This window comes from Macrobrachium rosenbergii, chromosome 25, assembly GCF_040412425.1.
Source record: "Macrobrachium rosenbergii isolate ZJJX-2024 chromosome 25, ASM4041242v1, whole genome shotgun sequence".
NCBI lineage: Eukaryota > Metazoa > Arthropoda > Malacostraca > Decapoda > Palaemonidae > Macrobrachium > Macrobrachium rosenbergii.
In genome coordinates this window covers 43,285,076-43,308,482 of record NC_089765.1, presented here as the reverse complement: position 1 = coordinate 43,308,482, position 23,407 = coordinate 43,285,076, and the positions used below count along the sequence as shown (strand labels likewise).

The following is a 23,407-nucleotide window of genomic DNA, read 5'->3' as shown; positions in this document are numbered from 1 at the left end:
TAACCTTCTCTCTTTTTAGCATTCACGTAGGTTACTAAGAGAACTATTTTTTCTTCTGATCGGTTTCAGTACTTAATTAACATTAGCAACGAGCAGTCTGTACCAGTTCTTGCAGAGAGAGCTTGGAGGGACTCACCCAGTGACAAAACAGTCTTAGCAATCCATGTATATGATCATTGTTACCTTTCTGTTGGGTTAATATCAGTAAATAAATCTTGTATAAAACATGTACAGTTTAGTTCAGTTGTGTCTGGTACAACAGCGTATCCTAACTATCCTCTTGTTGGATGAAGATAGGAGTAATCGTGTGAAGTTTCTCTCTGGGAAGGTCTATTAAAACCTAAGAAACAGATCCCAATTCATCCCGAGAAATTCTGTAAAGAGAGCGTCAAGCAACACGAGAATCTGACACAGCGATAGAAGAGTTCATGTTAGGTATGAGTCTTAACAGAGGTTTAATAATGCACATTTTGCTTGTTCAGTCATGTCTCCTGACAATGTCTGGCAAGGAAATGGCCATACGACGGATTTTCTAAGCAGAAAGTAAATTTTGTGAAACAGCAATACAAAAAAAGCTGAGTTATTCTTGCGGATCTTTGGTTTCATTTTATTTCAATAGTTTTAGTGTCAGCAGTGTTCAACGCTGGCCAGTTTCTGTATATAATTCTTCTTTTAGTCTTCTGTTCTCTTCATTGAGGGCGTCTGTCAGAATGACCGCCCTTGGCTTTGGTAAGTGGCTTTAAAAATCTATTTATTTATAATATTTATACAACTTTTTTACATTAAGTTCGTTTTTTTGTATTTATGTGTGTTTGTGTGCAATATGTTTACGAAATAAAGATAGAATAAAACCTTGCTTTCATTACCACTGTCTTGCTAAACACAAAGTACATGAAAAATAAAGACACTGCGTCGAATAAGCAACAAACAGGCAGAACAGTATTGTTATAATATTAAGTCCTCCTTAGGCTTATATTATCATGAGTAACAATTATAAACACTTTGATTCTTTAACGTTCGAACTCTTCTGAGGTTTTAGAGAGAGAGAGAGAGAGAGAGAGAGAGAGAGAGAGAGAGAGAGAGAGAAGCCCATGTTCTATTTCCTTGAGATTGTGTGTTCAATCAGCAGGGTACTTAATATCCCAGAAGAACTGATGTAAGGTAAAGGAAAAACATCAGCATTAGACACTCGTCAAGTGAGAATTGAAGGGAGAGAGAGAGAGAGAGAGAATGGAGCTTTTGGACCTCCACATCAGTTTTCGTTAGAAAGTATTATTATTATCATTATGGTTACAACGAGCATTACTGCTCATGGTGTGAGCGCAACTTAAAGTGTGTAACATCATCATCCATGAGCAGCAATATTCGACGGAATCGTATGAGTAGTAGTAGTATATCTTAACAGGTTAAAATTGAAAAACTGGGAAATTATTCCCAATGGTTCCAAAGAATCATGTTAGCTCCAAGTCCTCTGAGGAATTATTTTACAAAAAAAAAAAAGAAAAAAAAAAAAAAATTAAATAGTTTCAAAATATTATTCAGATTGAGTCTTCTCTGACACGGTCTCGATTCAATGACAAAGGCTTACAAAGCAAGTAACTAGTCTATGCAGTATTTACAGAGTTACAACTATTCCTTTTTTATTCTTAGATATAGACGTATTTAACTTAGTTGAGACTAAGTTATAAAAGGAACAGATCGATGTATATATATATATATATATATATATATATATATATATATATATATATATATATATATATATATATATATATATACTGCCACGATGTGTGCCAAGTACCTGGTTTTTACACAATTAGTCACAATATCCAAAAATTTACTTCACTTCAGCCAGATACCTGAACTCTCATAACAATAAAATTACAACCGAGCACTCTAAAAGTAACAGTGATCCCCAAAAACTTGCTTATCTCTTGAAAAATCAAACTAAGTTTATCAAGATATGTGTGGGGTATTAGGAATTAAACAAGAAATATACTAGAGAAAAAGGGCATCACTCCATCAAACAACTGTTTACCACTTTGCCTTATGCACACACAATTATTCCTATTCACTGGTGGTCAACAAATGAAACACTGTTTAAACATTTTAAATGCAAAATTTTATTTTTAACTTCAAAATCTATGATTAGAATTCACAATCTGAAAAATTTACCATTACTTGAAAGCAACACAAGATTTATTTAATTCTTAAACAAAATTAATTCACAAAATTTTAATTTATCAAGGAATTACATTAACTAAGCAAAATTTAAACTATCAAGAATTACTCAAGATTTGAAAAGGAAATCTTAATAAATGAAACTTAAATCAAGTATGCAATGTTAAAGACCCAAAAATGTGTAAAATGCTAAGTAAATAAGTGATAAATCACCAACATAAAAATTGGGCAAAATCAAGAAATTGCAAACACAAGAACACATAAAAATGCACAGAAGATTTATCAACACAAGAACACACAAAAATGCACAAAAGATTTATTAACACAGGAACACAAAAAATGCACAAAAGGTTTATCAACAATAATTGCACTAAGACAAAATCTTCCTAATATACCTTATTATGCCATGGTAACAATAAGAAAAAATCCACTTTACCTTACACAAGCTTGTGAGAACCTTTATAAAATTCACAAAAACACACTTTCTATGAGGCACCTGTTACATTTCTATTACACTTTTCCTATGATCAGATCTCAAAAAGGGAATATTATTACTAGTGGCCACAAATATATATGATAATAAAATTTTACTCTGTTTTGAAGAAAGAGAGAGAGAGAGAGAGAGAGAGAGAGAGAGAGAGAGAGAGAGAGAGAGAGAGAGAGAACAACCAACTAACCCCTACAGGGTCTCTTACAACAATGAAAGCCTCCCAGGTTCTACTGTACTTTAAAAGAAATCTATGTTGCCACCAAGGCATTTTGGGAAATGGGCCTGGGAATTTTCCCTGGAGAAGGGATTTTTCCCCCTGGGCCAAAAGGGTCATGTAGACCTGTCAGTAAAATCTCTTTTAATGACAGGGGATTTCCTGACTTAACACTTGTTCAAACAACAGGCTACCAGTGTTATCTAAACCTGTCATCCCACATCTCTTTTGATGTCAGTTTAAGTGGGTAAGGCACAATCCTTCAAAAAAAAGGCGGTTACCCTGGTTGAACACCTGACACCTGTGTAAACATCACCAGCCTACCACTTGAGTAAACATCACCCTAACAACAAAAATGTATTTTTAAATTCTACTTCCCTATAGAGATCTGATATCTGATATTTCAACAGTCATTATCACACACAACACATGACAAATACAAGAGAAAATACATTAAATTTACAGAAAACATACATATTACAAAAACCACGTCATTAGAATATATATATATATATATATATATATATATATATATATATATATATATATATATATATATATGTATATATATATATACACTGGGTGTTTCAAAATAAGAGGGCCCCCTCCACAGAACGAATGGAAAGTTATGAAGTTTTCTGCTGCAGCCCATCTCCAAGTACATTATTTTAAGTTTCTATTAAGCTATTTTTCATTTTACATTTCTTGTATTTTCAGACTGAGTGACGGAGTTAGATACAGTATGGCTAACGACGCGGAAGAAATCAGATGGATTGACCAAATCCGGGCTATAACCTTCAGAGAGGCCAGGGATGCTGGCACATCCTTCATTTCACGTTCCTGGATAGCTAAATACATTAAAATGAATCCTTTGTTAAAAGAAACTGGAACAAAAATCCATAGGACTGTCATTGCAAAAAGAGTGAGAATCTTGGAAGGCCTGAAGTCCTTTCTCAGGAGTCAAAAGACATCATAGCTGAGGCAGTGGGTAGACCAAGAAAGTCTTTATGTAAATTGGCGCTTGACCTAGAAACAAAAAGGGGAAAGAAGAGAAGTTATAGTGCTGTATATTGTGAGTTGAAAAAATCTGGTATCAAGCCATTTCATGTTATCAGCAAGCCCAACATCACTCAGCAACAGAGAGAAGACCGTGTATGTTTCTGTGGTTCATTTCTTAAAGATTGGGATGAAGCCGACTTTCTCCATGTTGCCGCATCAGATGAATTCTTCATTTACACAGTCAGGAAGCCAAATAATAAAAATGACATCATTTGGGCTGCAAAAGTTGGATGATATCAGCAATGACGTGCGCTATCGCCAAGTTGTGAAATTTCCTGAATGTTTGGGAATTTTTCTCTGTTTCACAGCCAAATGGTTAATGTGGATCATCAAAGAAAAAGGACAGTCATGGAATGGCGAATACTTCAGAGAAACTGTGCTTACTGGTGGAGTATTTCCTTTCCTCAAAGATCCTGAAAATGTGTTATCTGTTGAAGAAGTCACATTTTTGCATGATAAGGCACCATGTTTCAAGGCTCTTCAGACACAGGAGCTGCTTCGAAACAGTGGTATTGATTTCTTCTCATCAAGTGAATTTCCAGGTAGGTACCCTGACCTTAATGTGTGTGAAAACATTGGCAGTATCTTAAAGGATCGTGTTGAAGGGCGCACAGTGAACTATGATGGTATACCAAGCCTGGACGACCTGCGAAGAGAGGTGACCGAAGTGCTCAGGGAAATGGAGTTTGAGTCTCAGCTTTTTTGCGATTTGCTGAAATCATACCCCTCAAGAATGCAGGCTGTGGTACAGGCAGATGGAGGCCACACAAAATATTAAATACTCAGAGAGAAACTTAAATAAATACCTGTTCTGAATTACTTTTGTTTTTGTCCATATCAATTTTAGTTTATGCTGTAGAGGGGGGAGCTCTAATTTCGAAACCCTGTATGCATATATATATATATATATATATATATATATATATATATATATATATATATATATATATATATATATGCATACATACTGTATGTATGTATGTATGTATATATACACACACACATATATATATTATATATATACTGTATACATATATACAGGGTGTAACATGAGTTTATGCAAATATATTTTGGGAAATGAAAGAGAAAGTAATTCTGAACAGAAAGTGTTCTATAAACATTTGCATTTTAAGGCTTCATTTGTCGGTGAGGTGAAATTTTAAAATAACTGTTATTAAACGGGCAAGGAAGATGGCATATGGAATATTGGAGTGAGTAGTCAGGGATATGGAGGGGAGGGAATGGAGCTGATCAATTCACTTGTTACAATGAACAGTCTCGCTTTTCCACCAAGATAAGTGAGCGCGTCTGGCTTACAAGTGTCAAATTCCAGATTCATTTTGAAAGCAACTGAAGACAATGCTTTACCATTCCAGTAATGTGGAATATGGAGATAAGATGTTTACTGATGGGTTTTGCAACAGTTCAATTTCTAGATAACATGGTTGTAAACTCCACTTTTATACAAAGAAGGAAATCGGCGATTAGCCCGATGTGAATGAAATAAAATTTGTTCCTTAGATACTGAACAAAGGGGAAAATTGAAACCTCCCTCTCCGTCAATGGTATTCACTGGACTCGGATAGAGGAAAGAAAAGCAAGCCTTATGGAATCTTGCTTCCATCAAAGATAGGCCTATTCATTAAACACCAATCAAAGATTTCAAATGTATTATCAAAAATCTCTCCTTCTCCACCAAAAATATTCATCACACACCAGCCAAAGGAAAAAACGCCCCTAGGAAAATGCTTTCGCCTCTGTCAAATTGAAAAGAATGGGAACATTATGGAAAATTAAATTTCTTCATTCTTTCCTGTCAGAGGTAGCCTATTCATACAGTAACTGAAAGAGGCAAAACAGCTGAAATTGTTCAAAGTGCAGTATCCTCCCTACCTACAATCCCTTGTCATCATGATTACTGTCACTATCACTCATTCAGCATAGGCATAGGCCTAGTCCTGACTCCTGATTCAACAATACCGTGACGAGGCGGTAGGACAGTTTGCGCTAGAATTCAGCGATCACAAATGACTGTTGCCAAACAACATTTACTCTAGTTTCTTGGCACATAAGGCTAATCATTAAAATGAATTACATGACACCTGTTCACGGGTGATTTACTAGTTTAAGGGACTATAATGTTACTTTTTTCTACAACCTGCAAGAGAAAATCATAAGTAAAAGGCTAGCAGCTGACTTCCCCCCACATCCCTGATTACTCACTCCGGCATCCCACACGTGCCAACTTACTTGCCCGTTTAATGATAACGATTATTTTAAAAATTCACCTCACTGACAAAAGAAGCCTTAAAATGTATGTTTATAGAATGTTTTCTGTTCAGAATGACTTTTTCTTTCATTCCCAAAATATTTACATAAACTTGTGTTACACCGTGTATATATATATATATATATATATATATATATATATATATATATATATATATATATATATATATATATATATATATATATATATGCATAGGTGAGTGTTTTGTGTAATATGAAATTCCTCATAAACAACGCTTTATTTTTCTGAGAAAACTAGCTGAAAAGTATTTTTTTTTGTAGGTCATAAAGCAAAATAATAAAAAAACACTGAAAATAGATATCAGCCGCAGGCGTTCAAGTTTTTTGTGGTTTCTATCTGAAAATACATATCTCCTGCGATAACACCGATAAAGACGGGAAGATAAGGAAACACAGACTCACAGTCTTCCCTAATGTTTTGTGAGTGATACTTAGACGTGTCCAAATCCGAAAATTTTGCAGATGTAGAATCCTAAGGCCTAGACTTCGGTATCCTACTTGAAGATATGCTTTCACTAACACGAAACAGATCGTATAATGTGACAAATTATTCAGCAACACTGAATTAGTGGTTTCATGGAAATATAATTCCCAGTCAATCTGTAAGCGAAATTTGCTCCCTGAGTGTAAGCACTGATTCGACAAAATACCGCCTTGAAGGGTTGCAAAATGTTTGCACGCTTGGAAATTTGCAAACATATTCTTGCTAGAGTCTGAATTAATGAGAATTTGATCGAAATATATTGCCATGCATCACCAGGGGGAGTGAAATTGAACCATCGGTTCTGAAGCCATAAAATTGCAGAGCGTATAAGACCGATACTTATTTATTTCGCTTATCTATTTAATACTAAAGTGCCATGAAATAAAGAACTGAAAAGAGATGAAGCTTAGTGAATGGCAACTAATATTCAAATGCTCGTTGCCAGAAACTGCAACGTGAGTCGAGACTAACAGGAAGCTTTCCAGATTAGGTGGCGGCAATGCCCTTGTGATTACCGGTAAATAATAAGTCGTGGCAAGTTTATTTACTGAGATTAAATTTTATTGTGCAACCGCAAAACAGGATCGTTTATAATGCAAGAAGGATGGGTATGTAAAAAAAAAATTGTTGTCCCCTAAAGCAGGGCTTTGTCGCTTTTAAATGAATCTTTGAAATTGGAATTTTACTGATTAAATAGTTAACCCCTACTTACTAAGCGACAGCTGTGAGAGTGAGAGCCTCCTGTCTGCGCACAGTTACCTGGATGTAGACATATATGCATACATTCAAATGCAATGCATGTGTGTCTATGTCTGTCTTATTTTACTATGTGCACGTACTTACACGCACATGCACATGCACACACACACACATATATATATATATATATATATATATATATATATATATATATATATATATATATATATATAATTATGTAGAATCTACAGATACATATGTAATTGTAATAGTCACGATGCCCTCTTAACTTCTCGAATTCTTCGCGTTTTTTTGGATACGCTTGTCACTACAAAGCCTTAAGATCCAAGTGCAAGAAATTGAAGTGGGTGAGATGTCTGGTAGTGGGAAACGAACCCACGTTACCATAATCACAACGAAGTCACGTTGTCGACTTGACCACGTGGTCAGGTAAATGGCAATTTGAAATAGTACCCAGAATAGGTGACAGTAATTTAACTGGATATTTAGAAAGTCTATAACTAATAGAACCGGTTGAACTGATAATGGGCCAAATAGGAAAATCTCTTTTATGGGTTTTGATTAATCCGTACATGTACGATAAGGATGGACCAATCGTTGACACTCTCTTTTATTGAACCGAATTCCTTTAGTATGACATCAGCTAGTGGGTCTTTCCATAGTTTTTTTGTAACCACTAGAATCGGATAACAGTTTTCCATTTTTTCAACATAGCTAATTTTATCCATTACTACAAAACAACTGGATTTGTTGGCTTTTAATGTGCAAACTTTTATCTTCCTTCATTTCATGAATTGCATCTATAAACCTTTTCGGGAAATTCACTATTTTATTAGGTATTTGCAGTAAGCCGAAGAAAAGACTTTAACTAAATTTAGTGAAGGTGATACAGTTTTGTTTTTCTTTTCCAGTTTGGATATCTCTGAGGTGATGTTTATGCACAAAATGTCATCACTAAGAGAATATGATAAGCCATAGCCTAAAGCATATTTCAGATTCTGGTCCAGTTCTTTGTTCGAGAGGTTTATTACACAATCGTCTTTATGTTTGTTATTCCAATCACTCATCTCGATGAGACTTTTTAATTTATGATCCAGGTGGTGAACTAGTTTGTTTAGCTTGAAACTATAAGTTTATTATAAATTCTGTTCAGTAGCACTGTTATCCAATCCGGGGGAATCCTATTCATGAAATTAAATCTATCCGTTCTCAGTTTTTTTAAAATATTGAATTCGAGCCTTCTTGTCTTTTCTATATGTTTCTTGAGGGAGATTACACACAATTCATTGAAAGGAGATTCACTGTCCACCCGTAATCGTGATCCCAAAGTCATTACTACCTAGACGATGGATTGTTTTTTCCCCCCCTCAGAATTTATTATTATTATTATTATTATTATTATTATTATTATTATTATTATTATTATTATTATTTATAGTAATAATAATAATAATAATAATAATAATAATAATAATAATAATAATAATAATAATAATAATAATAATAATAATAATAGACTTATTTTACATATATACACCGGATGACAGTTATATCTACTCTATAATAATAAAATCAGAGTGGATCTTGTTTGTCTTCCCCTGGGTGACAGTAGGGAGACATGACACAGCCACCCACCCCCTGCAAACCAGTTTGTCTGCCCTGGGTCGTGGAGGGGTAGGTAGGCGAATGGGAGGGCAGGGGAGACATCCACCCTCCTCCTGCAAACCTAGGTTGTGGCGGGGTAGGTAGGGGATCGGGAGGGTAGGGGAGACAGCAGCGCCGGGTAGCAGCTGTGTAGCGCGCCCCAGCAAGCAGTTATATTTATTTATATAATAATATTATACAACTGGGATGGGATTGTGTATGCAGTATTACCATCTTGTAATTGTATTTTCATATGGTTATAAATGCCTTTCTACTTTACTAAAAAAGATTTCATTTGTGAACGATTTTGCCTGTGATCTTGTAAGTATGAATATACTTTCCCATTAATCCCATAAATATCTGAGCCATTCTACCGTACATATCTGAAAACTAGAAAGGATAATCCAGTTTGTGAGTTAGTTGCATCGGTTGATGTTTTTTTTGTTTATAGACGACGTTACGTATGCACGATGCTTTTTGGAGTACGCACTACGTATGCATATTTTGTTCATTTTTGTTATTGTGAGATTAAGGCGGAATTGTGCCACTGCAACCTTTTATCCAATCAAGAAGGCTATTATTTAGGTAATATGTGTAACCTTCTTATGTAGTGAAACTTAGAAAAAAAAACATGTTATAGACAAGTAGCGAATAATTTTTACATGGTTCCTGTGTCTATGAGATAAGCATATCGTGGACTGCATCATTGTTTCTTATCTGTCATATATCTTAGATTAAATTTGATTGAAGGGATTCAAGGACAGTGCAAAGGAGTTGATACTTCATAACCTTTTATTTAGAGTATATTTACATAAGGCCAGAAACGTAAGTAGAACATTCATCTATAAATCTATAAACAATGCGTGAAGTAACTTTATTTACAACAGAAATAACTTACATAACACACTTGACACACGGCAATAAAATTTTCCATGTTCCTTATAGTTTCTCGGAACCTTTTCTATTTTTTTAAGCAGAGAAGACTTAACTTACGAAATATCACAGTGATCCTGGAATTTTAACCTGAATGTCATCAAACCCGTTGTAGAAAATGGAAATGACAATCACTTAGCTAAAATGGAAGACACTCGACGTGAAACATATTTTGTAGTGGGTGACACTTAACACTCATGTTGTTTTGATGTAAAATACAGAATAAAAAAAAATTACATCAGTGTGCAAAGGCAAGTACTGTTTTATTATGGGGCAAGACAATGTAGGTACGATAATTAAACTGTCGAGATCGTATCTGCGAAAGAAGTTTTAATGGTGAATCAGCATTACCTTTTAATACTAAACAAATTAGTGAAAAATTATGCCATACCCACACACATACATACACACACACACATATATATATACAGTATATATATATATGTTTATATATATGTATGTATATAATATATATATATATATATATATATATATATATATATATATATATATATATACTGAGTATATATATATATATATATATATATATATATATATATATATATATACTGAAATTCATCTTCTTTCGACAAAGCCTATCAAGATTAGTCACCAAACGACCTCATATAAGGAGAGGACGACCTATGCGTCACTGAATAAGAAAAACCGAAAGAAATAAAGAAAAATGACAAAACACCCTCGGTTCTGCCGGACGTGTGAGTGTGGTTTCGAAAAATAGAAAAGTACAATTAGTCAAGCGACTTCCTTTCTAAGAATATGTTACATAAGGACCCTAGGTAACTTCTCATGAGAGACATACTGCACAGTAGGTTCAATAGTTCACGTAACATCGTTAACTTGGAAAATATTAGACCTTTCTAAGGCCTTCGGTGCGTACTTTAATATATTCTTATACATGGATGTTTTAGGTAGATATGGACTTCATTGTTCATATATCATAGAAAAGTTACAGGTATAGTCTACCTTTTCTGCAGAGAATATTGACCTGTTAATACTGAGCTGAAATGAAACCAATAATAGGTTACCATTTTGATTTCAGATATTAAAAAAATATCATATATTAATTTGATAAACCCCTGCAGTTTTTAGCACAAGTCAACATTTCTGTTGAATGTTCTGCCAAAGGGACCGACACATTTTTATCGTAGACTTTTCGAAATAAGTATGAAATAAAATCTTAACGTCGAAATATTCGACGAAATAATGTCTTGGACCACTAAGGGACCTTTTCCATGAAAGGTCCTCTTTTAGGAATACGTAGTTCAAGTTTTTTTCACACTGTCTAAAAGTATTAGAGTCATCTTTTATGATTAATTTAACGCATTATTGAAGTGGCTCTTTCTAACGAAAGCCATAGACACTATTGGCGGTCGAAAAACTAGACTCTAAGGAGTCTATTCTGTTTAAAGGAACCATTGGTCGTCTGGTGTTTTCTAAAACGACCTGATCACAGAAGTCATCAATCTCTTCGTAAATGGGTTCGTCCTGGTTCTCATAACATGGGGGCGCGTCCGTTTCCTCGTAGAGATGTTCTTCTGGGTCCTCGTAGATATGTTCCTGTATGGAATTTGTGGCTGCAGTTTTCCCGTGGTTCTGGAAAAGCATGTGTGATTTAACCCACTTCTTGCAGACGTTGCCCATGTTTGTATTTGCGGTGTACGACCATCTCTGGTCACTCGGGTCCACGTTACACCCACTGGCGCTCGAGCAGCTCCCGGGAACTGAGGATGAGGGGGTGACCTGTCTGTGAGGTGAACTCTGACTGCAAGAACTGTTGGAAAATCTCAGATCATGAGAGCGACTCTGGAAGATCGCCGGGGATGATATCAGAGAGATGGTCGACCTCGTTGATACCTTGAACGAGTTGCAGGCACTCCGCGCTCTCGACTGCCTTTTCAGCTTCCTGGAACAGTAGACGATAATGCACACGAGCATGATCACCAGCAGAATGGCCAGCAAGAAAAACATGATCCATGGAAGAGCAGCTCGAGAGAGGAGCTGCTGATAGTCGCGCGGGTCACACTCGTAGCTCCACAGAACTGACCCTTTCACCAAGACCTGGATGTGGGTATGGTTCAGCGATTTGTAAGTCATCGGCTTTCCTATTTTCTTTTCATCATCAAGGAACACTTGGTATATCTTATGTTTCTTGTTTGCGTGGACTCTCACCTCGTGCCAGCTTTCCGAATCACGGAAATCCTCTGAGTACAGCCTCCGTGTCCCTAAATTTCCCATTCCAAAAAGGGCAGGCGAGCAAACTCTGTGGTAGGTATTAATTTCCATGTACTGGAAACCTCTCTCCGGTTTTATGTATATCTTTGGGGTATTCCCTGTGTATGTTTCGATAAGGCAGGGCTCAAGGCCCCCATCATCAACGTTTCTGTAAAAGTGGCATCCAACACTATCGGTAGCTTTCAATTTACACCGAGGCGTGGTTTCACAAGTCACGTCACTTGCAACTGAGCCGATAAAATTGCGGATAGATTCCCTTTCTTCCCCTGAAGAGGACTGCACGCACAGTGCAACAAAGACAACCACGAAAAAATACTGATCCATTGTCGCAATGAAGTTATTCACTTGCACAGGAGAGCTAAAGTTGTTCGAGGGCAAAGACCTTCACCATCTACTTCCCATTTACGAGATAAAGTTTTTCAAGGTAGGCCTCATTCGCCACGATTTCACTTTCAGAAACAGGACAACCTGGAGCTATGCGTCAGCCTCCCTTGACAGTCAGCTTTGAAGTGGAAAAATAGGGTAGGAGAAGGGTTAACCACATATGATGAATAGAGTGATTCACATCCTGTCGTGGTATGTATGAGACACCAGAATAAAGAAAATGCAGGTATGGATTCAAAGAAACCACACGTGGACATATTCTTATTCATTTTTAAAAACGATGAAATAAAAGATGGAAGGGTACTTGTGGTTCAAAGGGGTACTTGGCGCTTCAGAGAAGATGACCAAGATGAGTTTGGTAACCCTTTCATGACGGGATAATCTGATTTTTTCTTCTTTCTTTAGTCACTGGGCATAAAACCACGGGTTTTTTCAACAACATTTTTAATAAATTTATATTAACATGATAGAACGACAAAATTAGAAGTGATGATACTCCCAGACTGATTCGCTTGTGAAGTAATCTGTCACAAACTTTGGCAGTGCAGACTGGACCCTGGAACTAGTTTCTTAATTTCGAAATGTAAATCTTAAACCGATAATAATATTAATAAATGAGATGTCACAGCTTAATCTAGCTTTCGAAATAAGTTATCATGCTTGCATAGGAAATGAGGCTAAGGGTATAGAAAGTGGGAGAATCGGAATCATATCAGCATGTTTCAGAAGCAATTTTAAATGTCGATTTGTTAAGTGATATTCACGAGGTCAAAGGTTTGTAAGCCATCTGCAAAACTTTTATTTACAAATTTGTACTGTCCTGTGAACCACTGCGCGAAATAAGCTATTGAACTGTGAACTCAGACATGTTTCTTTATTAAGTGACGTCATTTCTCACCCACAATACTGAATGGCAAGCTAACAAAGACAGGTGAACACTCTGACTGTTGCTAGGGGGAGTTTATGTACTATTGAAAACATTAGTGCAGAAAACACCTGACAAGAGATATGGGCAAGCACACACACACACACACACACACACATATATATATATATATATATATATATATATATATATATATATATATATATATATATATATATATATATATATATATATATATATATATATATATATATATATATATATATATATATATATATATATATATATATATATATATATATGTATGTATGTGTGTGTATCCACACTAGCGCAGTAATGTATAAGTTTATAAATAAACACACGCGTGGATACGCAAAACTAAATAAAAATATATTAATTCTTATTTTTCATCATTGTCATTAACAATGGGCAAGTATTCTTATGGAACAATTACAATGCCATAAATCTGGCTAGAAAGCTAATATTGCTTGGAAAGCCCAAATGTGAAAAGCAAGTAAAAAGAAAATTAGAATAAACTGAATACTTATGATAACAATAAATACATAGTTAGCTGATAAGATGCATAAGTGATTAAAAAATCAGTAATTAAGTAAAGAAAAGGAAGCGCGAAATAAGAAAAAAAATAAATAAATAAACATACGATCTGAAACCAGATCGAGACAGCCATTGCATAATGAGTCGCTGATTCGCTGTCATTGCTGACGCATCGTAGAAACACGATGACGTCACAAGACGTGAACGAGAGAGAGCCAGTTCGTCACTCACGCAATTTCACGAGTTTCTGGCGACGCGTGTGAAAGATAAAGCGGCCTATTTTTTTTCTTTAACGCAGGATGTTTGTTTGCTCAAAGAGGGAGGGTATGTGGCTTAAAGCCACGTTTGTTGTGGATTTTTTTTTATTTTCTTTTTATTATTCGTGAGTGTTATTCATGATTACTATCTGCAGTGAAGAGTTACAGCCGTATTGTGCTGAGCTGTGGATGGTGAAACATGCGGTATTTTACGCCAGATGATATTTCTTTAGTATCTGTCTGTCTCTGCCTGTCTATCTGTCTGTCTGTCTGTCTGTCTCTCCCTTTAGCTCTAACGCTACTTTCTATGACTCTGTCTTTTGACCACTGCCCTAAGCCTAACTAACCAGTCATGCTATATAAACGCAATAAGTATCCATAAATTTATTTTCTGTGCGTAATAACGATAATTTATGAATAAAGAACCACACATTTAAACTCGCCGTCGTCCAACCCGGCGCCACCCTCCAGCCCCTACTCCTATTTGAGTAGCCAGGTGAAGGTGATGTTAATTAACGTTCTTAGGGTCAGGAATTTCTTTCCTGATTCTCTTTTATATTGTCATTTTCTTCTACTTTTTCCATTTGGTCGTAAACTTTGCACCACTCAGCCAGTATTGATGGGATAATTGAAGTCGTGACAACTCTCTCTCTCTCTCTCTCTCTCTCTCTCTCTCTCTCTCTCTCTCTCTCTCTCTCTCTCTATATATATATATATATATATATATATATATATATATATATATATATATATATATATATATATATATATATATATAATGTATGTATATATATATATATATATATATATATATATATATATATATATATACAGTATATATCTCAGTCTATCAGTTGTAATTTTGTCATTGATAAGTAATACTAACAACTACTTCAGGCAAAGCGAAGCGGGAGACCTAAAAGACAACAGAAGCCTCACTTATTTGGGATGGTCTTCAAGAATGTTAACAATTTTGAATGTCAGAAGACTCATTTACTTGCTGCCGTCCAGTCAGTATTTACGTAATCACGGTGAAAAGATTTATTTTTTTAATATATCAGAAATGGGCCTAATCCAAAATCTCCCTTGACTGATTAAGCCTGCAGTTACGATTAGGTTAGTCCTCAGATGCCGCGTTGTAAGGTATTGTGAAGTATTTCAGCTTGAAGTTATCAGTTTCTTTTAGATAATTCTTGAGAACCATGAAATGCTGGGTTACATGATGAGCTGAGAGATATCTGAATGTTCAATTAATTTTCGTCAGAAACCTTATGAAAGATTTATCTGAAACACAAAGATTTTTCTGATGCTGAATGTTTCGTACGTAAACGTAAATGCCCGTAAGGACTAGGAATCTTTACTAGTCTCGAAAGTTCAAGTAGTTTTTAAATGAATAATTGTATTCATACAATACCAAAAAGGATTGTCACATCTGAAAAGAAAAATGTGCAAATTAAAAGAAATAAAACAAATGTAATTTTTGTATTCCTTCCAGTGTAGAAAAAGAATCACAGATCTTCATGTTTCCTTCCGTTCTCCCGAAATTCACCGCAGTGTTTTGTCAGTGCTCGAGGAAAGGGATAATCAAATCAGACTTCAGGATGCCTGCCAGAATAAAAAGAAATCGCTAAGAAATTTTTATATATATATATATATATATATATATATATATATATATATATATATATATATATATATATGTATATACACAAGCGTGGAGATTTGTGGAAAATAAAGCTCAGAAAAGCGACGGAATTTCACAAACTCTCTCCTTTACAAACGTCGAAGGCGACGATGATGATGATGATGATGATGATGATGATGATGGCAGGAAAATGCGTCTAAATAATCAATCTATGAGACATATTTCTCTAACGTTTCCCGTCCTTTTATGCTCTAACATTATATCTCTGTCAACACCTATAACCTCAGAGAGAGAGAGAGAGAGAGAGAGAGAGAGAGAGAGAGAGAGAGAATGAAAAAATGATGAGCGTTTTCGTTCATACCCTTCGAATCCAACAGACAGAGAGAAAAATGATTTTTTGTAAATTATGGACAGGTGTCACATACACTTACGAGTGTCTCAGGTTACTAAGGACTCTCAGATGACTAATAAGACATCCTGTCCTTAGTCAGTTTCCTGCCTTCTGTCTTAAGACCATACTGTCGGTAACCGCTTCCTAATGTAAATATTAGTCATACGTTCTCGTACCTGTAGTCAATGGAACAGGGCTTTAACACTTTAATGTTCGCCGACTGACTGTGTAATAAAGAATGGAAATGCAGTAACTGATTTTGCTTGAATATTGCTTGACTGATTTTTAGTGTCTGGGATTGCTTTAAAACGGTCAGTTTTATTTTTTTCAAATGAAGAGTAAAACGCTTATTTTTCTGCTGGCTAAGGTCTTAGCAGCCAGTGCCCTGATAGAGACTATATATCTTGTGATGAAATGTATAATATGCATGGCTGCATTTAAATTGGATTGAAGGAGAACTTCAGTCAGCCTCAAAAATATTTGTAAAAATTTCTCGTTAATCTTGATTCTCAGAAATTAAAGGAAATAACCGACAATTCTCCCTTATCTCTCATCTTCGTTATCTCTTCAGACGGCAGAATAACTTCTCACCTATAAGGGTGTCTGTCTTGATAAAGTATAAATTGAAAGATAAAACTTCACCTAAAAAGTCTGAAAATTGTATTTAACGGTCTCCGGAGGCGTCGCGTGTGTGTGTTTCTTTTATTTTTTTTGTCTTCGCAACCTGCCGTCTTCGTAGTCATCAGAAGCATATGGCTCATTTGTTTACTTCGATAATTATGTAATTTAAATAACTTTGCAAGTCATTTAAATGAATTGTAGGTTTTAACAAAGGGAACAGACCACGATTTGATCAATTTCTGTATTGCATTCAGACGTCTCTGGATTACCATAATGTTTTATTTCTTATACCGCTTAACTGTCTCAGTATTAAACGCTTTAAGTAAGCTCAGTTTACTATTATTTTAGGAGATTTTCGGTAATTTGTATGGCATATCAAGGTTTCCAAGTTTTAACAAAATAAATGCATAAATTTCATTACGGCATCTCAACTCATTTGGAGCCCATCTTACAGTAAAATTTAATGTAGATGAATAATTACTTATGTTGCATATAGATATAAAAAGCTGTGAATATATAACAGTTTCATGGCTGTGGACAGCTTGAATCACTTGAGGATATTTTGGAACTCTTATAATTCTGTATTTATTTCAGGTAAAAGTTATTCGCTTGATCACCATCTTCGTAGTGTCAGGTCTTCTCATTATCTTGGCCCTGGTGTGGATCTTCACCGATGGCTCCTTCTACAGGAATCGCTTCTTGGGTGAGGGAAGGTTGAAAAATTTAGCAATGATGTTAACAGAGGCAAGAGGTCACAAGAAAGAAAAAGCAAGGATTTATGATTTGCGAAAAAGAAGAGACACAGCCGCATCATAAAATGAGTTTGAAGAATTGCTATTAACATTGTTGCTGTTGTTCATTCACTGTCTTGCCAACGTGCCTTAAGTGAAAGAGGAAAAAGAATTAACAGATGTTCTCCTCATTCCATAAGGTTTGGTGAGGCATCAATTGTACCAACAATATTCAGAATTCCACGATTTAAATGTGGTACATCTGAGGCTTTGGTAGTAATAATATACTGCTTCTGTTATTGTGTTTTAGATATTCCTTGTAATGACCACCTGACCAAAATGATAGATTGTTATTTGTTCGTGGTCTAAGCCTGATACCTTGTTCATTTCTTTGCTGTCATCTTACTAATATTGCATTCTGCTCTTTTCCAGAATCATTTATGGTTCTTCTGGTTATCATATTAGTCTGCACTACTGTGGAGGTGTGTTGGAAACCTTTTACTTCCGAGTCCTCCTCTGCCCCCAGCTTTCCCAGCCATGGAGGCAGTGTTTCAAGTAGCACAAATGCGGATATACCTCTGGTATATTCTGAATCTCCTCCAGCCTATGAGGACGTAGTCAGAACAACTTTTGAAGAAACCAGTTTTTCAGAGGTTGAGGGTCCAAGGAACGATTCTAGCCTAGGTGCCGTTGCCTTGCCTACTGATTCGAATGGTTCAAGCTCATCCACTAGCAGTAGTGAAATGACGAACGATGGGCGCAGCCTTTCCAGAGGTGTTTTACTAAGGACTGAGGAGACACACGACGATTTTCAAGAAGTCTATATCCCAAGGAGATATTCACCCTTCTTCAGTGAAGAGGGTCCAGTCCCAGGCTCGCCCACGACGTCAAGAGAACTACAGCTTGCTGTCGACTGCCTGCCGACTTACGAAGAGGCTGTTTGTACTCTTCAGTTACAGTCCAGGGACCCAAGTGGGAGCGACACCAGTGTGCAGAACAGTAACCTAATTTTATTCATGTGAACCAAAATGGGTGCTAATTTTTACATAAATTTCAGCAAAAGATGTTAGTCGATACCAACACTGTCTTTAAACTAAAAGCACTCTAGGTGTAGTTTAAATATCTAAAATTATTTAATAACTGTTTTTATATAGTGGACAGTGCAGAGAAAAAACAGATGTAAATGGAATGTAAGCACCCCGTACGAAAAACTGTTATTTTAATATAGTCTTAAGATATTCATGTTTCATCATACCAACTACAGCAGCATTACAAAAATTGACAAAATTTACAAAAATATATACGACTATTGTTACGAATTTTTGTTTTATATTATGCGATGATGAGTTTAAAATATTAATCCTAAAAATTAATGACAAATTACCGAAACTTTGTACTAATTATCACTGCAGAGAGTATCTTATAGTTATTTAATGCTACTTGCCAAAAATGACAAGGCTTTTTGTTAAACCTGTAACATCTCTCAACTCACCAGTGCTATGGGAGGAATTGTATCTATGTTGTAAAGTATTATTATAATTCTGAGAAAAAATTAGAAAAACATATTAATATTCATAACTGGAAAGTACGACTAGAATGTGATGAAAAAAAGTGCTGATTTGCTCATTCTTCCTTGCGGAAATAACTCTCAAAAAGACTGCTTTTGCTGAATTACCCTTCAGTGGAATACTATGGATAACGAGCGCTACAGGTAAAACAGTAAAAAGTAGTCAATAGAAAATAGAGATGGTACGAATTCAGAGTTGGTTTTATTAGGTAACTTGATGATATCTAAATGTAGTTTTGTCATTCTAAAGAAAAAAAAATTGACGAACCACATGGCGGTATAACAGTATCATATGTCCACGATATTCTTGACATAAAGTAAGTGAACTGAAGTAAGTTGTTTTTAATATAGTTACTGTATTGAAAATAGTTACTGTTACAAAGCATTCAGTATCAGTAGGATTATCAAATATTTATGTATATTTTAATGCATTCATTACTATGTTATGAAAATCACAATTAATTTTATGGTGAAAAATAATAATTATATAACTAAGTTGATCATACTTTAGTAGTAAGTTTTCTCATAAAACCTTTCATTGATCAATAGATTTGGTAGACATATACAAAACAAAAAAACGTGAGCACCACCTTCATTTTTCAAGATCTTGAGATACAACCAACGCGGGCAACAAGTTTTCAGTCATTATTACTAACAGTGACACAAGTAAAATTAATCACAGAGAAACATATATAAATTATTAAGAAAAGTGTATATGGATAATGTTGTATATATAATGTTGAAATAAACATGAAATAAGAAATACCTAGACCTTGAATGGAAACATAAACCAGAAAAGGAGAGCCGCTCCATAGATATCCCAGTGACACTGGTACTAAATGTAAACAACCTCTATTTCAAGAACAGCATGATCCAGTAGGAATTCGTAGACAAGCAAAAGAGTTTTCGTAACATAAGTATGAATATTCGTATCACTAATACATGTGCACATTCGGCCACATATATCTCACGTTAGTCTTTCTTAAACATATGAGATTTAGCCGACAAATACTAAGTTTCCAGCTTTATATGCATAAAAGAAAGAGACAGGTGAACACCGACTTTTGCCTAGCCTACAAAAAAAGTTGTTGTCTCACTAAGAAAATCTTACTTATTCAATCATGCTTATATAGTTTGATCAAAGCTTCTTTAAATCAAAACGGATGTCCTCACTGTAATATCATCCAGTTATGAAAAATATCACTTACGTTTAAGGAAGTGTCCTCCAGATATGTAAAAAAAAAAAATAATAAAAAAAAATTGCACCTTTCATTATTATAAAAATCTTCACCCCTACGGTAACATTTGAATTCTTTAATGGGCCCTAAATCTATTAGTCTCAGGTAAGGCCATACTACAAAATAATGTCGCGAATCGCCACCGTAAACAAAACTGAACTTTACGAAGAATTAAAAGAAAAAAAAAAAGACATATGGCTTTCGGGCAAAATTGTATCACATTTCCCGGGATGTTTTCAGTTATACGCTGTTTCCCATAGGAAGAACTGGAAGACTTAAAGGGCTGACATCACGACCATAATCTTCTGGGATCGGTCTATAAGGAATATTATTTTCCACGGTTCAGTGGCAGAAATGTTTCCAACAGAAAATCCCAACCAATAGGTGTTGTCTCCTTTTAGAAGAGAAATAACCAGTTTTTCTAACAGATTTTACCCCCAAAAGTACTAGAAACTACAAAGTGCCCAGAGGATATAGGAGAATTTCCCATGACTTCGTAATAATCTGGTGGACCATCTCCTCCCTGTCGATTTCCTTTTTTTACTGATCCTGATATTGTTGGGACACTGAGGGGCTCTGTGTACATAACCTGCTGGTTTATGGGTGTAACATTACTTGTCTGGTTACTGTTTCCGGAATCGTCGTGTCTCAGGAGGCCATTGATGTCTTGTTGGCAGTAGAAGAAAGCAGTGGACCCGGAGAGTGCGGTGCATAGCCCTGTAAAATTGAGTTTGTTTTGAGTTTCACCACTCAGAAAAAGTCATTAACTGTAGATGGTGGTCAGATGTACGAATGTTCAGTTTAGCTGAACAACTTGTGTAAATACCACACTAGGTTTATTCAATATAGTCTTCGAGTTTGAAGTACATGGTATGCAGACATGAATGCATATATATATATATATATATATATATATATATATATATATATATATATATATATATATATACATATATATATATATAATATATATGAACACAATCATAGTATGAGAATGTTGTCGATTTGAAAATTAAGTTTTCAGGATATTAGGAATCAGATAGCACTACAGAGTGAGAAATGATAACATGTGAGAAACTGCGGAAGTTCTTTATGTAGATGAAATAATAATAAAAGGGAGATGGGGATGACTTTGAACACGGCCTTCGAACAACACTTAGAAGAATGGTACATGATAGCGTCAGCTGGCCTCCTGTGAGCGTCAAAAGAGCCGGAGGATCTAGATCTACTCTGATGGACTGAGAGCTGTGAGGCGGGAGACCGTAGATGAGTTAGGATTCGTAAAAGAGAAAGCACAGGAAATGAGAGAGAAACGGAATTTCATAGAGACCCTTAACGCCCCAGCGTCGGAGCGGATGATAATGATATCGATAAATATACAGATTAATTTAACAACATCAAGTCTGGAACGGCCAAATGGCATTTGTTTATCGTTACTACAATTAATTTCAGGGCATTAGATCCCTTATTCAGAGTGGAAACCATTATACCGCAATATACTTACCGAAAAATATGGTCAGAAACGTTAATCCAACGAAAGCAGCTATGATTGTGCATCCGATTCCTATGAAAAAGGCTAGGAGCGGTATCCCCCATCTGCAGCGTTTAAAATACTGGAAAGTAAACGGATTAATGTTGAATATGTATATATATACAATTTAGAAAAAAATATGGATGAGTATCTTTCAGTCACTTTGTGAAGTTCTAATGAAGATTCGCTTACGTTCATGTCGGTACAGAAATAGACATACCAGTAAATTACAAATTATCTTGAAAGACTAGCGATCTCTTAGGCCTACAGATTTCCATTGCCCGATTTTCTGGCGTGCTGTCGACTCCACATTTTGTGAACTGAATAACTCGAGAACAACTTTTATTACTGTGCACATAAAATTTCGTAAAAATGTGTAGCTGAAAGGGAGGAAAGTCTTGTTAGAGAGATTTGACGCTCTGTCAGCTCTCAGAAGAAGAAGAGATCCAGAGAGCTGGAGAGAAGGCGGTTTACATACCTCCTTGATACCATTACACCTCATGTTGTCTTTCCTTGTAGCTACGCTTTCCTTACGTTTGGTTGTTTGTCCTTTTCTTTATCTGTACTCAGTCACAGCACGGAATAGATAAAATCAACTTTACTCTGCCTGTTTACCAGGGCTGAGGTGCAGAAAGTCGCTTATCTAATCAGATAAACTTATCGTACCTTTTATCATAATTATATGGTCTTAAAGATTGACGTGTTATCGTTGTTTAATGAGATATGTTCCTGAAATTTAGTAGTGCTCAGTTACAGTAAGATGTTTTGTTATAAAGCCTCGCAGGGGTTAAAAAAATATGTCACAGAAAATCTTAAAAGGCATATAGAATAAGCCAAAAATATTATTAATTTATAGCCAGCACTAAAGAAGAAGGAACCCATAAGTAAAAAATAAGACAAAAGCGTTTCAAAGTTAAATAAAGCAATATGCAGATATTTATTAAATAAATAAAGATAAAAAATAAAGATATATATGTGCATATCCATCTATATATATATGTGTATATTATATATATGCATATATATATATTTATATATATAGATAAACACATACATATGTATACATATACATATACAAACACACACATAGACATATACAGTGTATATATTAATAAGGTAAAGTTAACTTTGATTCTAGTTTAATCAGCCAAGTTTTTAGTCCAGTACAGTGATCGCCTCATGAGGGTCATTCTGGTAATCCAGAAGGTTATTTTGAGTAATTATAATCTGTGCTACGGTCAAGGAACATGAAACTGATTAGAATCTCGCAAGCTTTATTCACTTTTTTTCAACCGATGCAGAGTGGGGTCAGG

The 23,407-nt window shown here is 35.3% G+C and overlaps 1 protein-coding gene and 1 long non-coding RNA gene across 2 annotated transcripts; one reads left to right on the top strand and one right to left on the bottom strand.

Annotated features, from left to right (window-relative positions):
- The first annotated feature begins 6,654 nt into the window (after nucleotides 1–6,654).
- Nucleotides 6,655–20,088, top strand: LOC136852617 (uncharacterized). Its single transcript, XM_067127505.1, has 3 exons — nucleotides 6,655–7,346; nucleotides 17,622–17,730; nucleotides 18,191–20,088. Exons 1-3 carry the CDS (start codon nucleotides 7,332–7,334, stop codon nucleotides 18,778–18,780), a joined length of 714 nt encoding a protein of 237 aa, XP_066983606.1. The 5' UTR covers nucleotides 6,655–7,331; the 3' UTR covers nucleotides 18,781–20,088.
- LOC136852618 (uncharacterized) lies at nucleotides 19,904–22,743 on the bottom strand. Its single transcript, XR_010857200.1, has 3 exons — nucleotides 22,573–22,743; nucleotides 22,068–22,176; nucleotides 19,904–21,280 (listed from the first exon to the last, which is right to left on the bottom strand). It is a non-coding gene; the product is annotated as an uncharacterized lncRNA (long non-coding RNA).
- Between the last annotated feature and the right edge of the window lie 664 nt (nucleotides 22,744–23,407).

Bases quoted from the DNA above. Each gene is read 5' to 3' on its own strand.
- LOC136852617 (XM_067127505.1), top strand. The intron at 17,731-18,190 runs GTGAGGGAAGGT...GCTCTTTTCCAG, and splicing joins CTACAGGAATCGCTTCTTGG to AATCATTTATGGTTCTTCTG.